General features: G+C 36.6%; 1 protein-coding gene across 3 annotated transcripts in view; it reads left to right on the plus strand.

Annotated features, from left to right (window-relative positions):
- Positions 1–24155, plus strand: part of ggnbp2 (gametogenetin binding protein 2) — a 42222-nt gene extending 18067 nt beyond the window's left edge. Inside the window, exons 6-14 of one of the 3 annotated variants that reach the window (XM_056241172.1) lie at positions 1202–1315; positions 2084–2293; positions 3043–3217; positions 5720–5896; positions 6823–6967; positions 13712–13837; positions 14109–14263; positions 18856–19083; positions 23874–24155. In XM_056241172.1, coding sequence (XP_056097147.1) covers positions 1202–1315; positions 2084–2293; positions 3043–3217; positions 5720–5896; positions 6823–6967; positions 13712–13837; positions 14109–14263; positions 18856–19083; positions 23874–24050 — 1507 coding nt within the window. In that variant the 3' untranslated portion in view covers positions 24051–24155. The remainder of the gene's footprint in view (positions 1–1201; positions 1316–2083; positions 2294–3042; positions 3218–5719; positions 5897–6822; positions 6968–13711; positions 13838–14108; positions 14264–18855; positions 19084–23873) is intronic. The other 2 variants (XM_056241173.1, XM_056241174.1) reach the window with 2 other exon arrangements.
- Positions 24156–24511: the final 356 nt, after the last annotated feature.

Consider the following 24511-nt stretch of genomic DNA (forward strand, 5'->3'; position numbering starts at 1 on the left):
TTCAATATTCCAGATCTAAACAGCGCAAACTTATTGTCAAATAAAATCAATTATATATATATATATGACAACATAATGATTAGAAAAAACACAAATTATGTAAGTAGAATATGTATAATATATTTTCTTTATTTATTAATCCTTATTCATTTCAAATAGTTTTAAATATTTAAATATAGATTAATAATTACGAAGTAATATCGTATTTCAAAAGAATCAAGGCATAAGAAGTTAGAATCGGAAATGTACGCATTTCAACACAACTTCTACTCATGAGTTTGAAGGTTTCTATTGGGTCATTTGAGGGTAATCTTCATATTATGCGACTACGTATTACGTTATGGAGAGCTTACGACCTACTTACGACAAATCATACAACCCAATAAAGTTAGTTAAGCCTCTAATGTGGACGTTTTAATTTAAGTGCGAATTTCTGAACGTTTGGTGCATCCCTACCCATATCAGAACGCATTTGGTTTAAATGTAGGGGTGTAACAATACATCGTGTCACAATATATCGCACTACAAAAATACAACAATATGCATCGTGGATAGTTCACCCAAAATAAAAATTGTGCTTGAGATGCTTTTCTTAAAAATAATAATAATAATGTTTTCGCAATGAACATATTTACCCTGATTCCAAGCATTTTGAATAAATGCAGTTTGATTATTTAAATAAAATAAGATAAATTCAAGCGTTGCCACCTGTGCTATATATAAGTAGGGTTGTGAGTGGGAAAAAAATCTAGTTTTCAGAGTTTTTAAACTACTATATATAATGTTGAATTTAATGTATAATAATGCAATGGGGGAATATTTGAAGGTCCTGATAATGCCAAATGTCTTGTTACCAGTATTATTATTTTAAACAGATCTAGTCAGTGAAAGAGTGCAATATTTGTTTAAAATAATTCAGTATTTTCAGCTTCAGAATTATGAATATTGTTATTCTGGTGTCTGTATAGTCCTGTGCTTTGGGTTTCAGCACCACCTCCGAACCTATTCATCATCCATTCACCCACAATGTAATATAAAATTTTGCATTTTAATCAACTTTACATTTTTTGGTTAACCTTTTACTATATGTCTTGGAGTATCGCAGTAATATCGTATCGTGAGGTCATTATGGTGATGTGTCGAGTCGTGACATCATGAGGGTATCGTTGCGCCCCTATTAACTGTGTTTTCCGCCGTGCAGGGGCAGCTGGATGGACGTGTGGGAGCTGATGTCACAGGATTGTCGTGATGAAGTGGTTCTGATTGACAGCTCCTCTCTGTTGGAGACTCTGGAGACGTACCTGCGCAAACACCGGTAAGAGATTGTGATCTTACACATTTCTGTTAATTAAGGCGAGACACTACAGGCATCTGTCAATGTTGAGATTTTTGGCTTTTCATAAAGTGTTTTTTCAGACTAGTGGACAGAAAACATCCAAAATACACTTGCATCTTTTAGAGCACTTTATCTATTTGCGGCTGTAGATTTCAATTATATCTTTAAAGGCCGTTTTCTCGAAATGAGTTTTTCCTCCTACGTTGAGCCAGAAATCTCCACTTCAGTAACACTTACACACACCAAACTTTACAGTTTTATTCTTTTCTATATTCTGAAGGTTTTTACAGAGGGGTTTGTTCATATATAATTTTCCTGATTTTATACATGTTATTCCTTTTCAAAATTTGCAAAAATTTATTTATTTTTGGCTGTTGACAGTATTTTCTGAGTGATAAATAGAGATATCCAAAATCCCGTGTAAAAACCTATTACTCTAATATATCAAAACAAGAATTTTGAACCTGACTTTATCCAATGTTCAGATTTTTGTTCTAGAAATGTATGCAAATTAGTGCATATTTAATTAGATAACACCTCATTTACGTACTTAAACATAACATTTCAGAAAACTTTTATTAAATTAGTAATGTAATCAATAAACTGGTGAAGTAGGGTGATATATATATATATATATATATTTTTTTTTACCCTATTCACCTGTGGTGTCTCGCCTTAATGATTATTTACTTTGTCTCTGAAAATCTCTGATTTTCTCTTTCTGCAACGTCATTCTGTCATTCTCAGGTTCTGTACTGACTGTAAGAACAAGGTTCTGCGAGCGTACAATATCCTGGTGGGGGATCTGGACTGCAGTAAAGAGAAAGGCTACTGTGCGTCTCTGTACGAGGGCTTGCGATGCTGTCCACACGAGCGCCACATCCACGTCTGCTGCGAGACCGACTTCATCGCTCACTTACTGGGCCGAGCAGAACCAGAGTTCGCCGGGGGTTATGAGTGAGTGATTCAGTCCATGTGGAGTCTAGTCAAACCAAAAATTATTCAGACACCAGATATAATTGTACTATTGGGTGCAGGACACTATAGACCCCTTTTGCGCCGACGTCACAGTTACGTCACGGCGCTAGCTGGAGGCAAAACAAGCTTACGGGTAGGCTACGGGTCGACCAATCTCGTTCCGTCCGTTAAAATTAACTTTTGAAAATAACAATCGCGGTCCTGGACAGTGAGTGACCTTGCACATTAAGATAAAATCTGATTTTCTCCAGTCATTGTTAAAAAACAAGCTAACAATACTTGCTAACTAGCGTTAGTGAAGCGTCCAGAGGTATCGTTCTGCCTCCACCTAAGCTCCGCCCACATAAAAACGTCACCATGTTTACCAACTGAAAAGGGGTCTATAGTTCATTTATGTAAGTGAGGAGAGCAAAATAAAGTAACCTGTGACATATTATACCCAAAAATTCTTCATACAGTGACTACCAGTAGTAACTGGAAAGTGTCTTAAAGAGCAAAAAAGTTAACGTCAAGCCCTGTTTATAGGGCTATATTTTTAATTCTATTGCTTAGTAACTTGTAAAAAGTCTTAAGTCTAATTAATAAGATTCGTAACAAGATTGTGGATTGCTATCCCATCTGGAAAAAAAACGTGATATGATATTTTTGCCCTATCACCCACCCCTAATAATTCCATTATCATGAATATACCGCCGTTAAATCATAAACCACCATTGGCTCATTTACAGGCGTCGGGAGAGACACGCGAAGACCATAGATATCGCCCAGGAGGAGGTGTTGACGTGTCTGGGGATCCACCTGTACGAGCGGCTGCACCGGATCTGGCAGAAGCTGCGAGCCGAGGAGCAGACGTGGCAGATGCTCTTCTATTTGGGCATTGATGCACTGCGTAAAAGCTTCGAGGTAAAGCTTTCGCATAATATTCATCTTATGATTCATTTTGAATACCTTTTCATAAATAGGATGCAAATCCTTCTTGACTGTATCCAACTATTAAATATTACATTCAATTGTCAAGGTCAAGGTCAAGTTTATTTGTATAGCACTTTTAAACAACACGAATGTTGACCAAAGTGCTTCACAGTGCAAGTACAGCTGCACATACAGATAGCATAACATTTCCAAAAATTCAAACCAAAAAACATATACACTACCGTTCAAACGTTTGGGGTCGGTACGATTTTAAATACTTTTAAAAGAATTCTCTTCTGCTAACCATGGCTGCGCTTATTTGATTAAAAATACAACAAAAATCAGTTATAGTATTAAATATTATTCCAGTGTAAATCAGCTGTTTTCTGTGTGAATATATAGTAAAGTGTAATTTATTCCTGTGATCAAAGCTGAATTTTCAGCATCACCAGTGTCAGTGTCTTCAGTGTCAAATGATCCTTCACAAATCAGTATAATATGAGGATTTGATGCTCAAGAAACATTTATTATTATTATCAATGTTGAAACAGTTGTTGGTCTGTCAGTTGTACAGTGTTTTTTTGTTTTTTTAGGATTCTTTGATGAATAGGAAGTTCAAAAGAACAGCATTTGTTTGAAATAGAATCTTTTGTAACATTATAAATGTCTTTACTGTCACTTTCGATCAAATTAAGTATTGATTTCTTTCCTCCAAAAAATAAAAATAAAATTCTCACTGACCCCAAACTTTTGAACGGTAGTGTATATATATAAAACCTAGTAACAACAATAAAATAGACAACTCACATGCTATTTACAGAAATATATATAGCATTTTAGATGCATTTCAGTATGCTTGTGCAAAAAGGTAAGTTTTAGTCAAAGTTTTAAACATTTTTAATGTAGGGGAGACTCTGATAGATAATGGAAGAGTATTCCATCATTTTGGCGCATAAACTTAGAAAGACCTATCGCCCTTTGTTTTTAGGCGGGTTTTTGGGACGATTAATAATAACTTAGATGATGATCTAAGTGATCTCTGAGGAGAATTTAAGCTTAAAAGTTATATAAATCGGGGCCAAACCGTTTAAAGCTTTGAACACATAAGTTAAAACCTTGAAATCAATCCTCTGTTTCACGGGTAGCCAGTGGAGGGAGGCCCGTATAGGTGTGATATGTTCCCTCTTTTTTGTCCCAGTAAGGAAGCGAGCTGGAGCATTTTGAACAAACTGTAAACGTGAAATTGATGATTGACTAATTCCAGCGTACAAAGCATTACAATAATCGAGTCGTGAGGATATCAGAGCGTGTATTACTATCTCCAAATCTTTAAAAGTTAGAATATGCTTTAACTTATGAAGACACTATAGTTGAAAAAAGCTTGCGCTAACTACAGTTTGTTTATCAAAATTCATTTTTGACCCCAAGATTTCTAACATGAGAGTTAACTTTTAACTGCGAATTACTTAATAAAACACTGTATTTATCAATTTGAGTTTTAGAGCCAAACAGGATGACTTCTGTTTTCTTTTCATTCAATTGAAGAATTTTTGTCCATCCAATCTCTGATATCCTTGTTGTAACTAATTATACAAAAAATGATCTTACATTTTGAATGCAATCCTCTTAAAATGTGCCATACCCATGTAAATTTGTTTATATGAGAAATATAAGTTTAGCATTGGTTATTAACCAACACGTGGGCCAAAACCTTTTTTCTTTTCTTCTTCTTTTAATTTTGTACTATTTAAATAAATATTTATTACTTGGAATATACAAGGTTGCAAGAAAATGATACGATAAAAAATAAGATGCTTGTGTAATTTTTAGTTTGACCTAAAATGTATGCAATCCTCCTAAAATGTGCAACATCCATGTAAATGTGTTTATATGAGAAATATTAGTTTAGCATTGGCTTTAAACCAACATATGGACCAAAACTAGCCAGGTCCTATTAATTGCCCAAAATCTGTTGCTTTCTAGTGAGTAACATTCATTTAATTTTGTAATATTTAAATAAATCTTTATTACTGGGAAATCACAGGGCTTTGAACGGTATCCATACACAAGCTTGCAAGAAAATTATACTTCTAAAATGGATATAAAATAAAATGCTTGTGTAATTTTTAGTTTGACCCGAGGTTCCTCACATTATGTGAATAAGAAAAATAAATTAACTTTAAGGTCCTTGCACACTGAGTCATTCGGTGGCTCTGAAGTGTCAAAACACCTCTCAAAATGCTTGTAACGAATGCGAAAAACACAGAAAATCGAATCGAAATCGAAATGTATGACGGATGAAAGTTTCGGAGGCAGTGTGTAAACGTGATTGACACAACGTGAGGTCGTATTTATTTTTGACTCGGTGTGCAAGGACCTTTATTCAGTAAAGTAGTTTAAAGCCCTGTTTTGTACTTGTGGGAAGTGTGTTATATGACGGCGGTGTTGTTTCTGAGTCTGAAGCTCACGTGTTCAGTGTTAAATGTTGTGCAGATGGCGGTGGAGAGGGTTCAGGGCATCAGCAGACTGGAGCAACTCTGTGAGGAGCTCTCAGAAGAGGAGAGAGCCAAAGAACTCAAACAGGAGAAGAAGAGGCAAAAACGCAAGAACAGACGCAAAAACAAGTGTGAACAAGAAGCGGAGGGGGAAAAAGATAAAAGCCTTGATGAGGTAATGACTCCTTTAATGTGTCTCTGTTCCTCTCCTTCACTGCCTTCTCTAAATCAGTAGATTTTCACACAAAAAATCGCAATATTGTGAAAATTATTACAATAGCTGTTTTCTATGTGAATATACAGTAAAGTAATTTATTCCTGTGATCAAAGCTGAATTTTCAGCATCATTACTCCAGTCTTCAGTGTCACATGATCCTTCAGAAATCACTCTAATATGATGATCTGATGCTCAAGAAACATTTATGATTATTATCAATGTTGAAAACTTCATATTTTTATGGAAACCGTGATGCTTTTTATTACGATTCTTTGATGAATACAGAACAGAATTTATTTCTAAATAGAAATTTTTGTAACATTGTAAATGTGATTTCTTTTTTAACATTATAAATGTGATTTCTTTTTTAATCACTTTTGATTTTTCCTTGCTGAATAAAAGTATTAAGCTAATTAAAAAAAATCTTGCAGACCCCAAATTTTTAAACGGTAGTATAGATATAATTTATATTTTACAATTAGAGCAATATTTGTATGGTATTAAAATAATTGCGATCTAAATTATGGTGATCATATTGAATTTTCAAGATATGAATATGAGATGTGAATAAGAAAAATAAATTGACTTTGAGGCCCTTGCACACTGAGTCCGAAATTTTCGTATGCGCTTTTTCAAAAAACGCAGAAAATCGAAACCCGATCCGAATTTGAACAAAAATGTTAAATTTAGACCTACATTTTCTTTTTTCAAATTTGTAATTTCGTTGTTTACAATGACAATAAAGCTCTATACTATTTTTTTTATGACGGACGAAAGTTTCGGATGCTGTGTGTAAACGTGATTGAAACGACAACGCGAGGTCGTATGTTTTATTTTTTATTTGTATAAATGTAGATTTATTTTTTATTCTGGTGTTTCCCCAGGGTTCGTCTGAGTCTGTGGACGGCGGCTGTAAGTCGTGTGGGAGTGGAGAGGAGTCCGGCAGCGTGGAGGTCATCATCACCAGCGAGAGCTCCTCCTGTACCTGTCCCGCGACCTCAATCCTGCGCTCCCCCAAAACCCAGAAAGGTAAAGAGAGCTCGCAGAGGATGCCTGTGTGATATGTGATATTGCCCCCTTTACGTATTTACAGAGAAAACATTGTCAAAATGATTCCAGTTCACATGGATAATACAAAAAAATTTGTTTCATGAATTTTTAAGGCCAGACAAGTAGTTTGTTGAGGTCAATTTGTGAAGAAAGACTACACGCCTGCACACATATATATTCAAACGCACATACCTATAGTCTAAACGTGTAATACGCATGTGCACGCCGTCAGCGTTCTCACAGATTCGCGTTTTTGAAGTTTACGCGGAGATGATACCGTTTTTCAACGCCTGCATCTTGGAACCTGTTTCAAGGTTTGCGTTCTCGAGCTCAAACACTGTTGTGTGTGAATGAGCGGCCGGAGCGCATTAAGGGTTTTCTGTTAGACCGGTGTCGTGTTAGTTTTTAACTTAACCACTAAGTTAATAACTAATGATCTTTGCGACGGAAGTGAATCAATCAAAACTAACTTTATCTGGACAATAACCTTATTCTAGAGCTGCTGTAAAGCCTAAACAATCTGTTACTGTAATTTCTTATCATCGCTGTAAAGCTGCTTTGAAACAATCTATATTGTTAAAGCGATGTATAAATGGTGACTTGACTTGATATGTATCGTCTACGGTAATACACGGCTGGATTCTGAACGCTCTCAGTCCCTGTATGAGATTAATCTTATGATATAGTTAGCAGTAATATCACACATTTCCCAGATATCAGCATGACTGCAACTGTAATGCTGGTTTAATTCAACAGTTCAACACACCAGAAATGAAAGGTGTACTGTGCAGAAATGTATGCTACTGTTTGTAAACACCACATTCAAACTTGGCGTCTCCTCGCCGGCAGAAACTTCAGACTAGCTGCGGGAAGATTAGCGATTTTGCAAATCATTTGCGAGTGAGCTTAGCCATATTCAGTCTAGCTTGCTAATAAACAACAAATGTCATCATAAAAACATAATTATAGTGCCTAGTAATCTGTCGAGTATAGCAGTCAACAAGGCAATAGTAAGATTAGCGAGCTGGTTTTGTGTCAAGACGCAATTAGCGGAGCTTCAGACACACAACAATAGGCGCGTTTCCATTCCAGAATTGCGCAAAACTTTTGCGATTTTTTTCTTTTTTTTTTTTTTTTTTCTAAATGTCGATAAAAAACTATTGCGCAATGACGGCGTTTCCATTAACCGAAGTTATGCGACTAAAATGTATTTTTTCCCTCTCGCGATCAGTCATTCCAAAAATCATGGTAACGGATGTTGGTAGGTTTATAGCCTATATCCCAGCCACCGCACTAGACATTACATTATTATTATTATTATTATTAATGGAAGGAGACGTGGTGTAGGGGTGTGCGATATCACCGTTTTTGATCGTGGACGATTAAAATGTCTCCACGATCTGCTTTTGAAGAAATATCGTAGTATCGTGCATTTTATCAGTTGCAGTTCTGGCGCCGAGCTCCGTCTCAACATACAACAAATGTTAACGCAGAGGAACGGGACACTGCAGTTCACAGAAGTTCATTATTTGAATGTGCTTTAAAGCCTTGCTGGTTAAACATGTAATTCACTGCTGATGCGCTGTTCTGACGTGTGCTTTCTGAGCGCATACACCCGAAGCACACGGGCACTAAAAGCCTGTCTAACAGCGTCTGTTTACTGGACTACGTTATAAGTTATCTTTCGAGTCTTATTGCGCTAATATTGTCAAATACACACAAGGTTTACATAAACAAAGTTGGTTATGTCTAAAGTGAAAGCAAACAGAAAAAAATGAGGAAATCGGCTTGTCAAATGTGTGTATATTAGACGCGTCGCGTGCAGCTCTTAAAGCGACAGTAGCCAGTTAGTAAACAAGCTGCCTCTTGTCCTTAAAGAGATAGTTCACCCAAAAATAAAAATTCTGTCATTATTTACTCACTCTAATGTTGTTCCAAACCTGTATTAATTTCTTTCTTCTGTTGAAAATAAAAGTTATTTGGAAGAATGTGGCTAACCAAACAGTTGCTGGTCCCCATTGACTTCCATAGTAGGAAAACATATACTATGGAAGTCACTGGAGTACAGCAACTGTTTGGTTAGCCACATTCTTCCAAATAACTTTTATTTTCAACAGAAGAAAGAAACTTATTCGGGTTTAAAACAACTTGAGAGAGTAAATGATGACAATTAAAATGTTTGGGAGAACTATCCCTTTAATGTTAATAAAACAACAAAACACAAAGAGGAAATCACTCACTGCTCTTGACTGAGAACTTTAGTAGTAGCTTTAATAATAATCAATGTATCATTTATACAGTGAAGTCTATGTTGTGTTTTATTTTCGTATTTGTTCATTTAGCCTAATTACTTTCTTCAAGCTACTGTTAAATACCCCTACTGTAGCTGAAAAAATAAAACACTGTTTATTTCATTTGTATATGAAGTTGTGTATGCTTAATGTGTATCTTTGTTCCTAATTCTTAATAACAAAGAAAATAATGATAAAGATTTTTATCTTCGCCACTTTGGCCTAAATGTCTGCCATTCTTTTTTCTTTTGTTACCTATAAGGCTTTTTTTTAAAAATAGGGACATTAGTTTGGCTGTAATGCTCAGTCACTTATAGTAAAAATAGTAAAACCAACATGAAAAAGAATCGTGATAAAATCGTTAATCGTGATTTTCCTGAAAAAAATCGTGATATGATATTTTTGCCATATCGCCCACCCCTAACGTGGTGTGTTATCCAAGCATTAATGGAAGGGAAAGACCCTTATACTGAGAACGGCACACAGGTATAGCCTAAGGAGTTCCTGGCTGTTTCTCCCTCATTTCTGCTCTGAGGTCTTGATTGTGGTATTTCTTTGAGGTTTAGAATCCAGTATTCCTGGATAAATATTTAATAAAGAACTCTGTCTCGTATTATGTCTAAACGGTCAGTGTAGCCTACTTTTGTGTCCATTCGTTTATTTAACCTGTAGCCTAATTGCAAAACGAAAAATGAACGGTTGTATTTTTAAAACGCAAAGTTGAACACCAAAATTTTAATTTGAACTGTACCTATACACACCAAATGCTGCGCAAAAAAAAAATATCGACGAATTTTCAGATTGTTGTTTGACTTTTTGCCCCTTTATTAAACTTTTAAAATATTGACAAATTAATATGAAAAAAAAAAAGTAGATTTTACTGGTTTTCTAAGGCCAAATTAGAACCTGGAAATGATATTTTTCCCGCAGTGCTGAATGAGAAGAGCCATAGGCTATAACCACAGTAGGGGCCGACCGATATGTGATTTTCAGGGCCGATACCGATTATTACAGGTCAAATAGACCGATAACCGATATTTTGAACCGATATATATATATATTATAGCTATGTCTGGTGTAAAACTGTAAATTAATGTCAAAATTAAGAATAACAAAGGTTTTTTTGACAAATACTTTCTTTAAATGATTTTAAACATATCTTTGAATCTGAGAACTGTTATTAATAATAATAATAATAATAATAACTTGTATAAAGTGCAGGGAGCACCCAGCAGCATTCTGTAAACATTTTGTAAAACTTAAAAGACTATTTTAATTTTTTAAATAAAATTTTAGTAATCAAAAAGCATTTCTAATGAATTAAAATCAAACATTCAATTTATTTACAGTTTAACAAAAATTTAATTTTTAGGGCCTTGTGAAAAAACGAACTTTTATTTTGACGGGTTGCCGTGGAGATCTTTGAGTTTCTGTGTGTTTATGATATGTCGATAACTTTTCTCAGTTGAAGCATTAAAAAGCTCATGAAGTGACTAAGCGGCTCTGGAGATGATGCTTATGCAATCATGTCCTCATATAATGATGCGGCTGAGGCTGAAAACAGCGCAAGCGTCACGTGTGCTCCAGTGTGTGTGTGTGTGTGTGGTAACTGAAATCACGCGTCTCTGCGCCATTCATTTAACGTTAGAGACACGCAGGATTCATATGTAAATAGTCTTTTTGCGGTTTGATTTGTACTGACCTGCTTTTTATTAATTCATCAAAAAGTTGACAAATTCCGTGATATTCCGCTTTATACAGTAAATTCCGTTTTTATGACTGGATTCCGCGACTCCGTCTGTTCTGCATCGCGGAAATCACAGGGCTCTATTATATTGAGGTATTTTGCAACTTCAGAGTAGAATGATTTAAATCTATTGCTTCTTCAGCAAAGTCTGCTGCTGCCTTAACTTTGAGAGACAACTGAAGCGTGATCAGTGAAGCAGCTCTAGTCAGCGAGTGCTCTCTCGGTGTGAGAATGCAACACTTTCAGTGCCTCAGCTTTCCGCACTGATTGGCCGGACTCGTGACTCCCAACAAATCAGATGTGCGGGGACATTAGTCTAGTCTACAGAGTGGTGAGTTCCGACAAAGGTGGCTGCGTCAGAGCCAAATATAGCGCATTTCAAAATAAAATTATTTTATCGGCAAATCGGTTTTGAAAATGGCCGATACCGATAACCATAAAAATGCTTAATATTGGCGCCGATAATCGGTCGACCCCTAAACCACAGCCTACAGAAAGGTGATTTATAGGTGAGTTATAGGCTATAATAAATGTGTCTAAAAAAACCAAGGAATTTTAATTGTTTATTAATAAAAAAAATTGTATCGGCTAAAACATCTCCATATCCGCTTTAAGGCGGATGCACCTTTAGAGAGAAATGCACCTTTCATACGGATTACATAATCAGAAGCTATTAGCTTTCGATTCGAATTTGTTTGTTTTAAAGTGGACACTTCAAGCTTTAGCTTAGGCTATTTTTGTTTCAGTTCTAGCGCTTCAGTTCACGGAGACCATGAAAGCGCGCCTGGTTGTTTTATTTTATTTTATTTTATTTTACAAAAGCACAACGTTTTCTTGTTATTGTGAGTTTACACAAATAACGGTAGTTGCGAATAATGTATTATTATTTTCTGTATGACCAAAAATGATAGAGTATTTTAAGTTGTTTCCACTGTTGATAGGAAAATGCAAGTGCGCGCTCCACTCTCCGCAGAAACACTTGGATATGCGTCAAAATCTTGTTTATTGGTGATAATCTTATAGCCCTGTATTATGAATGAGATGTGACGAATTGCTTTCTTCCTTTTGGATAAAAGCGTCTTCTACATATGTAGCCTAATAAATGTTGTTATAATAATGATGATAATTATTATTATTATTTGCGGACACGGACCCCAAACACATCTTCTAAGTCAGCTGACTGTAAATGCGCAAAACCTGTTTCGCGAAATATTCCTTTTTCGAATTGCCTGAAAAACCTCCTCATGCGAGCGTAAAAACTTTTTTGCGATAAACGGGAGTTTTTGCGAAATGGACGTGTTTCCATTGAGCGTATTTTCAATTTGCGCAATTTGAAGGGTAATGGAAACGCGGCTAATGTCCTGCCATCACCCGCTTGCCTGAAAACACACTCTGTAGACACACACCACCACACACTACTAGTGGACCATCAGTAATGATTGAGAGGCATTGTTTTTGTCAAAATTTTTTTTTTTTGTCTAATCTTTTTTTAATTATTATTTTTTTATCCTACACCTTTAAAATTCGGTTACATTTTAGGCACAATATTTTCTGTTTTTGCTTTATTTCACCAACGAAAATAGTTCCAAACAAAGTCATTGTGCATCTCAAGAGTCTGTATAAATCAGTGTTTTGGAACCAAGCAGTGATTCAATGATCCATTCATAAAGACAGTCATTTGCCTCATTCCTGAATGAATCAACACATTTGAACGAATCAGTCATTAAGACTGTGACTTGGTTTTAGTTTCGTATTTAACGTGCCCCTATTATGCTTTTTCAAATATTCCCTTCATGCAGTGTAATATAGCAGCTGTTTTGTGAATGTAAAAGATCATTTTTCAAAGATTAAAGTGGACGACAAATAAAGTTATCGTCTCTCAAAAGAAAGAATCCATTCAGAACTGCTGAAACGAGTCGTCAGTTAATCCATCTCACTTTCTATTACAGCGTAACAATTTGCATAATTGCATAATTCCAGCCTGTGCTCTTGATTGGCTGAACAGCGTCTCTTTGCTCCGCCCTCAAACACTGTAGTTGTATCTGAGACTGGAAGAGTTTGGTTTTTAGCTGTTTTCTGCTTTGCATGAACTTCAAAAGCAATCGTTACTGTTTGTATCTACGAAGCTGAAATTCAGATATGATAATGACCAATCACAGCAGACTTAGCCGTCTGACCAATCAGAGCAGAGCAGGCTCTCAGAAAGGCGGAGTTTAGAGAAACTGAATCAAACGAACCGTTTTCAGACTCTGAGAATGATGTGCACTGTATATTATGAGAAAATTAAAGTGTTTTTTGATCTTGGATGCATGTAAACCTATTGTAGGAACAAAACAAAATTAGGAACATTTAAAATAGGGGCACTTTTAGAGTACCATTTAATTGTTGTTAATATGCAATAATATTTGCAGTGTAAATGCATCTAAATACTGCTTTAGATACAGCTTCTGTGCCACTTCTGCAAAAATGGATTTCATTTGATTGGTTAACACTCCATAGTGTCTCTGTTCTCTAATTGAATTTGATTAAATATGAGAATTTATCAAAAGGACGATGCATGCATCTAATAAGGTAAAAATGCCCTGGAAATCAATTTAAGGTGGCAAATATTGCCCCTTATTATGAAGTATTTCTAGTACCCAGAGTGCCTCTGACTGGTGTGTTTGTGCCTGTTTGTTCCTCTAGTAGTGTTGCCTCACAGTAACGGCAGTGACTGTGGTTACTGCTCCAGTATGGAGGGCAGTGAGACGGGCTCTAGAGAGGGCTCAGATGTGGCCTGCACCGAGGGCATGTGTAACCATGATGAAACGGGTAAAGCAACGTTATTATGATTATAGATGGTCAAACATTTGTCTATTCAACTGTGTTGACATTGCATCTTATTCTGGAAACTTGTAAACATTGTTTTTGGACTGATTCAAAACCTGTGCATCCTGATTTCAGACCGTAAAGCCAGCCAGTCAGATTTGAGCTTGTTTTTTTTTTTGCGAGAGTTATGCTGTTTTTATGGATAGTCACTATCTAATCTCTATTAGACAAACACTTCCGATATGATCCTGATGATATGCATGTTTGTCTTCAGGTGAATGCTCGTGTAGTCACCACTGCTCGGAGGAGAAGGAGGACGCTGTGGACAGTTGTGTCGAGTGCTGGGCCATCTCTGAAGACAACACAAACGGCAAAAATAAAAAGAAGAAAAGAAAAAACAAGGGGTCAATTTGTGGGAGTTTACATATAGTAAGTATTGTTAGGCCCGTCTTGTCATTATCGATTCATACCTGGCTAAACCTTATATTAATCATGTGGCACTTTGATGAAAGTGCGTTTTGATGCTTTATCTGCTAAATATTACGGTAACACTTTACAATAAGGTTCGTTAGTTAACATTCGTTAATGTATTAACTAACATGAACTAACCATGAGCAATACATTTATTACTGTATTTGTTCATCTTTGTTAAAGGTGCCCTAGAATGTTTTTTGTGTTTTTTTTTTATATATTTCCTGGGTTGCCCTTATAATGTTAGTATGTTTTTTAGATCTTAATTGTCATAATTTAGAAATAAAAGGCATTTTTCCTAGCCTGATTTGAACGCTCTGTTTGAAGGGGCGTGTCTGCTGTGGGATTCAGTGTAGCCAGCCACTGCTGTGATTGGCTGTGGGATTCAGTGTAGCCGCCCACTGCTGTGATTGGCTGTGGGATTCAGTGTAGCCGCCCACTGCTGTGATTGGCTGTGGGATTCAGTGTAACCGCCCACTGCTGTGATTGGCTGTGGGATTCAGTGTAGCCGCCCACTGCTGTGATTGGCTGTGGGATTCAGTGTAGCTGCCCACTGCTGTGATTGGCTGTGGGATTCAGTGTAGCCGCCCACTGCTGTGATTGGCTGTGGGATTCAGTGTAGCCGCCCACTGCTGTGATTGGCTGTGGGATTCAGTGTAGCCGCCCACTGCTGTGATTGGCTGTGGGATTCAGTGTAGCCAGCCACTGCTGTGATTGGCTGTGGGATTCAGTGTAGCCGCCCACTGCTGTGATTGGCTGTGGGATTCAGTGTAACCGCGGCCACTGCTGTGATTGGCTGACATGCTTGCATATGAAATAGCTATGTATTACATGTGAAACTCTCTCGAATAATTTTACTACAGCTATTATACGTTTTTACTATTACAGCTATCGAGATTAACGAATCGTGAGAAGTTTTTAAAGTATTTAGATCTATTCCCATCACATAAAATGTTGCCGTGATGAGCATTGAGCAAGCAGAGGACAGTGTGTTGATCGCGAGAATGAAGATCTTATCATTGCAATGCAGTTTCTGCACTCTCTCTAATGCTTTCACCAATGCAAACACGATGATGTAAATACAGTAAGAGCTTCGTTGTGCAGTAACGTGCGTCATTGATTTCATAACGAGTTGTCCAGATAAACTCGCGCTGTGTGGAAAGATTGTTCTTTGATTGCTTTCTGTATATAATTTATTCACAATTTAACCTCTTAACCTTCTCCAGAGCGTCGGCGCACTGAAGCGTTTTTTTTTTTATTTAGTTCAAATATACTATCAGATTTAATGTTATACCTTGACAAACTATACATCATTAAAAAGATATAAGACTCAAGATTCAGTATTTGACCACTATTGTATTCTGAGAAACTTATAGTGACAGTTATGTCTTAATTTGTGTCAGGAGTTATGAAATGAAAAAAATGAGTCGATACCTTTAATATGAATTATGAGCGTCAGCCGGTCCATTCATAAAAAACACTCCGTGCTGTCGTCATGACAGCGATTCACAAAACAACGTCCCTGAGGGCTTTTAGCTCAACAATGTGCAGATGTGGAGAAATATTGATATATTCTCATAGATTCACATCATATTTCTATAGACAGGAATAATATTTATTGAATTTATACCCAAATGCGTCGATGTAATCATAATGATCGCTTCTTACTGAGATGTGCTGTGTTTTCCATTCATACCAATAGCATGGGGGCGCTATTATGTCCAATAAAAGTCCATATATGGATCATGAAGAAGACACATAGTCATGTGACATTCCAGGACGTCACTGAGTGATACAGAAAGTACAGAGATCGCTGTAACATGCAGATAAAGATGTTTTGAAGACAATAAACATGATTGCAATGATATTTGAGTTACCTGTGTTCTTCAAGCCATGCCAGGTATTTCATAATAATAGATTATATTTATAATGTAATGCTAATCGATATAGATTTCATCATCGTTCAGAACACTAAATAATACATTTTCTGTCTGATTTTTTTTTATCTGAAGCCAAGTTAGATCACAGAAGATTATTTAAAACACTAGACTTGCGTTATATAGTGAGTTTGGAGCGCAAACATAGTTTTAATCTCATAAATGGTCGTGTATTGATGGTGTGCTAAGCTAACATGCTAGCGAGCCCAGGCGCACCTGCCACGAGCAGTTATTGTTTTATGATTTTTTTCTAAATAGGAATGCTTACTGAAATGTTTCAGTGCATTTGATACCAGTTTCAAATATTTAGTGAGAACTTTGATAAAAGAAATTAGGGTTTGAAACCCTATGAATAGCTTGTGAATAGCCAGTCGTTAGTAGCTATAATGCAGACAAAAGAAATGCATATTTAGAGCCATAATAACCAGTCTGGAGAGGTGTAAATGTGTGCAGGGGAGACTGAGACTGAATGGGGCACCACAAAACAATAGAGACAATAGACTGAATAGATGACTCAGAAGATGACTAAACATCAGTTTGCTAATAGAGTCTAATCAAAATAAAGTAATTTGACATGATCTTGAAAAACATTTAACTAAATACAGAGCTTTATACTTATCATTTTCAGATTTTAAATATAAAATGGTCAGACATGTGGCTTTAGCTGCAGTGCATTTCTAGATTGCTCCAGGGCCAACTTCAATTTTATTTTCATGAAGATGTTTCATAAAAATAAATTTCTAATAACTTTACAAAACTTTGAAGCTATTTAAAATTGTTTTTTTTCATTATGACAATAATTAATTCTACATTTACAATAAACAACCAGGTGTCAGCTTTCAAATGAGATCATACTTGTGCTTTTAGTGCAAAGGATTCATGAACTGTATCTGTTTCAGTTTGTGTATGTCATTTCTGGGGATTTTTCAAAAGTGGGCTTGAAGCTTAACAGGTTAAATAAGGTTTTTTTCATCCTACTAAAAGAAACGATGTGAAGTTGACATTTTAGTCACTGGCTTGACTTACTGATGCATAAACAGTATTGAACGATTTTGAGAGAAAGATTACCTGTCTGAACTTGAGCAATTACACATCAGAAAGTGTTGCTTGGTAGCTCGATCCGAGGCCAGCTCTGTATTGGCCCAAGTTGAGGAAACAGTCGGTGAAATGTTTGGAAATTTCCGGAGAAAATAAAATTAACCCATTGTTTCTTCAGAGGCTCAGATGAAGGAACTAAAAGATATTTTTGTGTTCATGTGTGCATCCAAACACTGATCAACTGCTATGCTTCGGCTGCGCAGTTCCGCCTGGCATTGAACATGGACTGGCATATGCAAATTCTTGGAGTCGTACATATTAATGATCCCGACTGTTGCGTCACAGTCGGTGTTATGTGGAGATTCGCCTGTTTTTCAGGGGTGTTTTTCAAAAACGAGATTTAAGTAAGAAGGAGAAAACAATGGTCTTTGAGACTCACTGTATGTCATGTCCATGTACTGAACTCTTGTTATTTAACTATGCCCAAATAAATTCAATTTCACATTCTAGGGCACCTTTAATGTTAGATGATAAAAACAGCGGTTCATGTTAGTTCACAGTGCATTAATGTTAACCAAATTTGAATAAAGTATTAGTAAATGTTGAAATTAACATGAACAAAGATTAATAAATGTTGTATACGTGCAGTGCATTATTAGTTAATGGCATGCTAACTAATGTAGTTAACTAATGAACCTTATTGTAAAGTGTTACCAATATTACATATATAAGCAGCTCTGCAGGATAATGGGAGATAGTCTTATGAACAAATTTATATCAGAATTTCACAATCATAATATTAATGCCAAAAATATATCACATTCATTTTATGTGTAAATATTCTAGTTCTTTTAGTGATGCACTGAAATTTCAGAAAATTTGGTTTTGTCCAAAATCAGCAAAAATAATGACGTTTAAATAGCATTTTTCCAATAGCACATTTTGACTGTGTCACACGACATGATAAACTACAACAGGTACACATGTCAGAGCGGGGTTGATGATATCCATTTGTAATTTTTAATCGATCTTCAGTTTGATGACCTGAGATATTTTAGTCTATGCTGTTTTCAGTTGATGCACACAACTTCACTAAACATTATTTGCCATTACTTCCATCCAATAATCACAATAAGCTTTGTTACTTTTGATATGAAAGTCAAATTAAGAATTTTTGCTAAATGCAAGCACTATATTGCGATTTAAATTATGTTAAAAAAATGTATTTGATTGTTTAGACAGAATAAATCTGATCAATTAGTAATTCATTAATAAATATATTTTAAATATAGAGATAGAATCAGCTTTTATTGCCAAGTACAACATGTAAAATGAATTTATCCTGGTGCACAGGTGCATAAAAATAGTAAGGAATAAAAATATTATTATTAAAAATAGACATCCATTTTAAAATGTAACTACATGAGTGTAATGTGTGCAAAAAGTCACAGTTTGAACTTTGAAGGTGCAGCATAGCAGACTGGTTTTTATTCTCGGTTTTCGGTAAAAACACTTTTTTTCAGTGCATCTCTGCTTGTTATTACTGAAGTTGTGATGTTTTCCCCTCTCTCATAGGCGTCTGAAGCGGAGGAGATGTGCGTCTCAGACGGCAGTAGGAGAGGATCTGCTGCCGTTCACGAGTCTTCCTCTCCTTCACCACATCTGTGCAGAAGCAAAGAAGAGTTGTGCTGTGAATCCTTCGAGAGCATCCGGCATCATGTTCGCAGCAGCGAGTGTCTCCACAGTCAGCCTCTCCTGCCAGACGCATGCACAGAGGCGAACAAGAGCCTCGTGGAGCTGCTGGTGAGTGTGCACACGGCTCATACCACATAGGGTTGGGTCATACCTGTCAACACTCCCGTTTTTCCCGGGTTTCTCCCGTTTTTTTATCTCACGGACCCCTCCCGGTTTGTTATTTCTCCCGGGAAACTCCCGTAATTTGCATGGCCCAAACTCTTTTATGAATAATCGGACCAATATGTTTGTCTAATGTTGACCAGTTGCCAGATCTTGTATTAAATGCATTATATAGAGCAGGGGTTCTCAAAGTTTTGATAGGTGAGGGCCAATTTAGGAACCCAACATTGAACTGAGGGCCGCCAAAGTGGCGGGGGAGAAAACGAAGAAAAAAAAACTGAAAAGAAAATCCCATTTGAAATTATTTTAATGACCAGGTTGCATCTCTACAGTTTACATTAGTTGCAATAAACACATTTTAATTCATAACTGAGGCTAAACCTGGCAAAACTTGTGAAAATTTTGGGGGGGAGAGAAAGAAACTTTTAAAATAGAAGCTTACCAAACAAGTCATCATCATCATTCATTTCTATCATTGCTTGTCAGTCGCGTTTCCATTATTGCAGATTTGCATATTATTATCTATCTTTTTTAACCCGTAACTGAAAAACGAAAAATGAACGGTTGTTGTCTTTTTAAAACGCAAAGTTGAACAAAATTTTAATTTGAACTGGCTACACCAACTGCTGCGCAAAAAAAGTAAATATCGACAGACTTTTTCAGATTTTTGTTTAAATGACTTTTTGCCCCTTTATTAAACATTTTAAATATTCACAAATTAATATGGAAAACATGTCGATTTTACTGGTTTTCTAAGGCCAAATTAGAACCTGGAATTTATATTTTTCCCGCAGTGATGAATGAGAAGAGCCATATAGCCTGTACGTGTCTGATCTAGCCTGATTTATAGTGAGTTATAGGCTAATGATAATAAATGCGTCTGAAAAAACAGCGAGGCATTTTAATTGTTTATTAATAAACTATTGTTTTCTAAGTGTCGGCTAAAAACATATCTCCATCTCCGCTGTTAAGCAGATGCGCTTTTAGAGAGAAATCCACCTTTCATACGGATTACATAATCAGGTATTTGCTTTCGATTCGAGTTTGTTTGTTTAAAAGTGCACATTTTAAGCTTTAGCCTACATAGGCTATATTTTGTTTCAGTTCTCGCGCTCCAGTTCACGGAGATCATGAAAGCGCGTAGTAGCCTAGGCTACTGATTGTTTTATTTTATTTTACAAAAGCACGTTTTCTTGTTATGAGTTTACACAAATAAAAGTAGTTGCGAATAATGCATTATTATTTTCTGTATGACCAGAAATGATAGACTAGTTTAAGTTGTTTCCACTGTTGATAGGAAAATGCAAGTGTTCGCGCCCGCGAACATTTTGAAAGGTAATGGAAACGCGGCTATTAATAAGCTTGACATTGTTAAGATTATTATTAAGTCACATTGAATATTGATTACTTGGTCAACATACCCTTTTAAATTGCAATGGGATTTGTGGTGCTGGTTTCGGTTGGCCACGATTCCTATTCCTGTGTAGACAACCACTGTTCCTGGTGGCCTTGGGAGTGAGGTCAAGTGCGATCGGTCGGTCGGACCATGTAATTACCGCTTATGCCTATGGATGCCGCTAAACACCACTAAACGGAGATATTCATTTTTTCAAAGCAATAGTTTTAACAGTTTTACAGATGTTATCGCGGGCCGCCAGAAATGTTTCGGCGGGCCGCCATTGGCCCGCGGCCCGCACTTTGAGAACCTATGATATAGAGGGAATGCATTAACGTCACTTGTGCCTGATTTCGACGCCGGGGAAATAAATTAAGAAAATTTGCCTGTAAACGTTTTATATAAATACAATATAGATAGGTCTAAATCAGAGTGATCACTTACATTAATGTTATACTGTATATCATCATATCGTCCAGCCCTAAAACTTGTATAGTTTTTTGTCAGTGTTTATTTAAAAACATCCAATTATGCAGAATATAGTCTGTTCTGTAGCTTTTTGCAGTCTGTAAAAATATACAGTACCTCAGATTTCTGGTCAAATCTAGTTGTACAGTCAATTGCAAAGCTGTTTCCCGTTTTAGATGTGTTTTGTGTGTTTTTCACGGCATTCACGCTGAAAACAAATGCTGCCGCTCAGTCTTTTTGCCACTTGTGGGCGTGATCGCATTCACTCCGGCCGACGGTGACGTCATGCGCATACCCTCTATTCACACAATCCACACACCATAGACAATTTCAACCCGTTTGTCATCTCAACCTGGCAACCTATAACCCAGTTGCGCAGTCGCGGAAAGTTTAACCCGAAAGCAAACTAATGACTCCTTTGAACCGATTCACTTAACACAACTGATCTGTCCAACACTGAACCCAAGAGACATAAATCGGAAACACTTTACAATAAGGTTCCATTTATTAAAGTCTACATTAGTTAACATTCTATTAATATTAGTTTCTATGCGGATTTACTCCATGACAAAACCACCCCAGTCCTTCTAGAATGATTCATTCTTTCCAAATAGAGCTATCTGGTGAAATTGTTTTTATATCGCAGAAAAATAAAATATCGCAATGTCATTTTTTACCAATATCGTGCAGCCCTAATCCTCGCTATGTGTTTTCTATACAGAGATATCGACATCGGTAAATATCGGCCATAACAGCAATATTAATATCGGTTATCGGTATCGGCCATAACAGCAATATTAATATCGGTTATCGTTATCGGCCATAACAGCAATATTAATATCGGTTATCGTTATCGGCCATAACAGCAATATTAATATCGGTTATCGGTATCGGCCATAACAGCAATATTAATATCGGTTATCGTTATCGGCCATAACAGCAATATTAATATTGGTTATCGGTATCGGCCATAACAGCAATATTAATATCGGTTATCGGTATCGGCCATAACAGCAATATTGATATCGGTTATCGTTATCGGCCATAACAGCAATATTAATATCGGTTATCGTTATCGGCCATAACAGCAATATTAATATCGGTTATCGGTATCGGCCATAACAGCAATATTAATATCGGTTATCGTTATCGGCCATAACAGCAATATTAATATCGGTTATCGGTATCGGCCATAACAGCAATATTAATATCGGTTATCGGTATCGGCCATAACAGCAATATTAATATCGGTTATCGTTATCGGCCATAACAGCAATATTAATATCGGTTATCGTTATCGGCCATAACAGCAATATTAATATCGGTTATCGTTATCGGCCATAACAGCAATATTAATATCGGTTATCGGTATCGGCCATAACAGCAATATTAATATCGGTTATCGTTATCGGCCATAACAGCAATATTAATATCGGTTATCGGTATCGGCCATAACAGCAATATTAATATCGGTTATCGGTATCGGCCACAATTTTCACATCGGTGCATCACTACTATCATTCACATTGTCTTATTGCAAACGAACGATTCAAACAGTGTTTTAAGATTTTCAGGTATTCAGGTACAGAAATGTAAAATAACACTGCACAAATAAGAGCCTCATGGAGCTGCTGGTGAGTGTTCGCACGTCTCACACCACATCTGTAGAAAATCACTCACTGCTCTTGACTGAATCACTTTTGTAACTTTAATAAGGATTAATTAATAAGGATGTTAAACAGTGAAGACTATGCAGAGTTATTTTACATTTTACATTTCTGTACCTGAAAAGCACTGTTTATTTCATTTGTATCTTTTATGTTGTGTTTATTTGTTCATATTTTTATTACTTTGCTTGTCTTAAAGGTGCAAAACGCAAGTCTCTGAGTTTTTGCAGAACTACGCCCCCTCTGGCGACAAGCGAAACTGCAACCAATTCTGATTGTACATGCATCTAGCTTACGCTAAAGCATTACACATTTTACGCATCGTCATTTGTTGTCATAGATTGCCGTATCAAACATTAGAGACTGGGCTATATCTTACCGTTTTATCAAGAAAAAAGCCAACTGAGGATCCCGTTTGAGACCAAGAGCAGACCGGAGATCTCTCCATTTCCCGAGGTTGACTCTCGTCTTATTCCGACGCCTGTCTGACTCCAATTTGGCCCTTTTGGTGGCACTAGACAAAAGTTTTCTTTTCTTTACTTTACGTGGACGTTTGCGTTGGGGTTTGGAATGGACTACAAGCCGGTCTCTTTGAATCCATCTTCTACTTTTGACGCACGAGTTGTCCGCTGATGCGGAGAATGGCGGCGCCGGCGAATACACAAACCTGCGAGACATAGCCTGGTGAGCGTGAACGCGCATGACGTCACGCCCAGTCTCAAATTCGAGCCCGAATCCCTCTTATATATTTTACTGTACAGGATTATAGAGGCAATCTCAGTGCGCAGAGAAGGGCTCATTCAGCCCATCAGGCAGTTCTTTAAGCATGTATAGGATAGAAAAACAGGTATTTTTAACATGAAAAGTTGCGCAATGCACCTTTAAATAATGGTTTACATTTATATTAGTTAGGCTAGTGGTTTCAGCTGTGGTATCAAACTTGTGAATTTTCACTGGTATCTAATATGTAGGTGTCATTACTGCATGTTTTTGCAAAAACAATTTCATGGCTGGTAAAAATGATATATGCCCAATACATTTTCAAGTTGTTCTAGGCCCTGATTAGAAGAATAAACGGTCTAATAATGTACTTTGGTCAGTTCATTCAAAAAAAATTTGTTAAATTGTAATTATTCACTACTATTTGTTTATTGAAATAGTTGCATATAGTGATTTTTTTTGTTTTTTTTGTTTTTTTCTTACAGAATGAATCTGAAGTGACCTCAGATGAAGAGAACTGCCTGACACAGGACGAGATCCAGTCGTTCGTGGAGAACAACAAGTCCTTCTACCGAACACGAGACCAGTACAGACAGCACCTTAAAGATCGCTTCACCAAATACTGCCGCGGAGAGTGGCTGCCCACCGCACACGCTCACTAACACACACTTATTTTTATAGACCGTGAAAACACTCATGATGATCACTGCTGCATTGTTGCTTTCTTCAGGCAAGAATTTGGGAATATGAAATGGGCAAAAGAATCTGTATTTGACGATGTTCATGTTTTTTGGGTAAAGTTCCACGTCTCTTTCGCATCTATATACACGTCTTCCCCTTCAGGCTCCTCCTCTTTCACTTCTCAACCAATCACAGCTGGCTTTGTTTTCCTTTCTCTCTTGACACGGTGATTAGGGAGCAGGTTGTTAGGAACACAGTTATTAAAATGGTAATCGAGCTTGCAGGGCTTGGCTGTAGGGTTAGATGTCGGTAGTCTTAATGTATTGTTTGTGAAGCATTTCTTTGTTTTACAATCTTCTCCCAGATTGTTTCTCTGACTGTGACCATTTTAGTGGCGAGAATTGTACCAATAAATGTGTACAGAAATAAAATGATCTGAATA

This window comes from Rhinichthys klamathensis, unplaced genomic scaffold (genome assembly GCF_029890125.1).
Source record: "Rhinichthys klamathensis goyatoka isolate OS25496 unplaced genomic scaffold, OSU_Roscu_1.1 h1tg000633l_1, whole genome shotgun sequence".
NCBI classification, from domain to species: domain Eukaryota; kingdom Metazoa; phylum Chordata; class Actinopteri; order Cypriniformes; family Leuciscidae; genus Rhinichthys; species Rhinichthys klamathensis.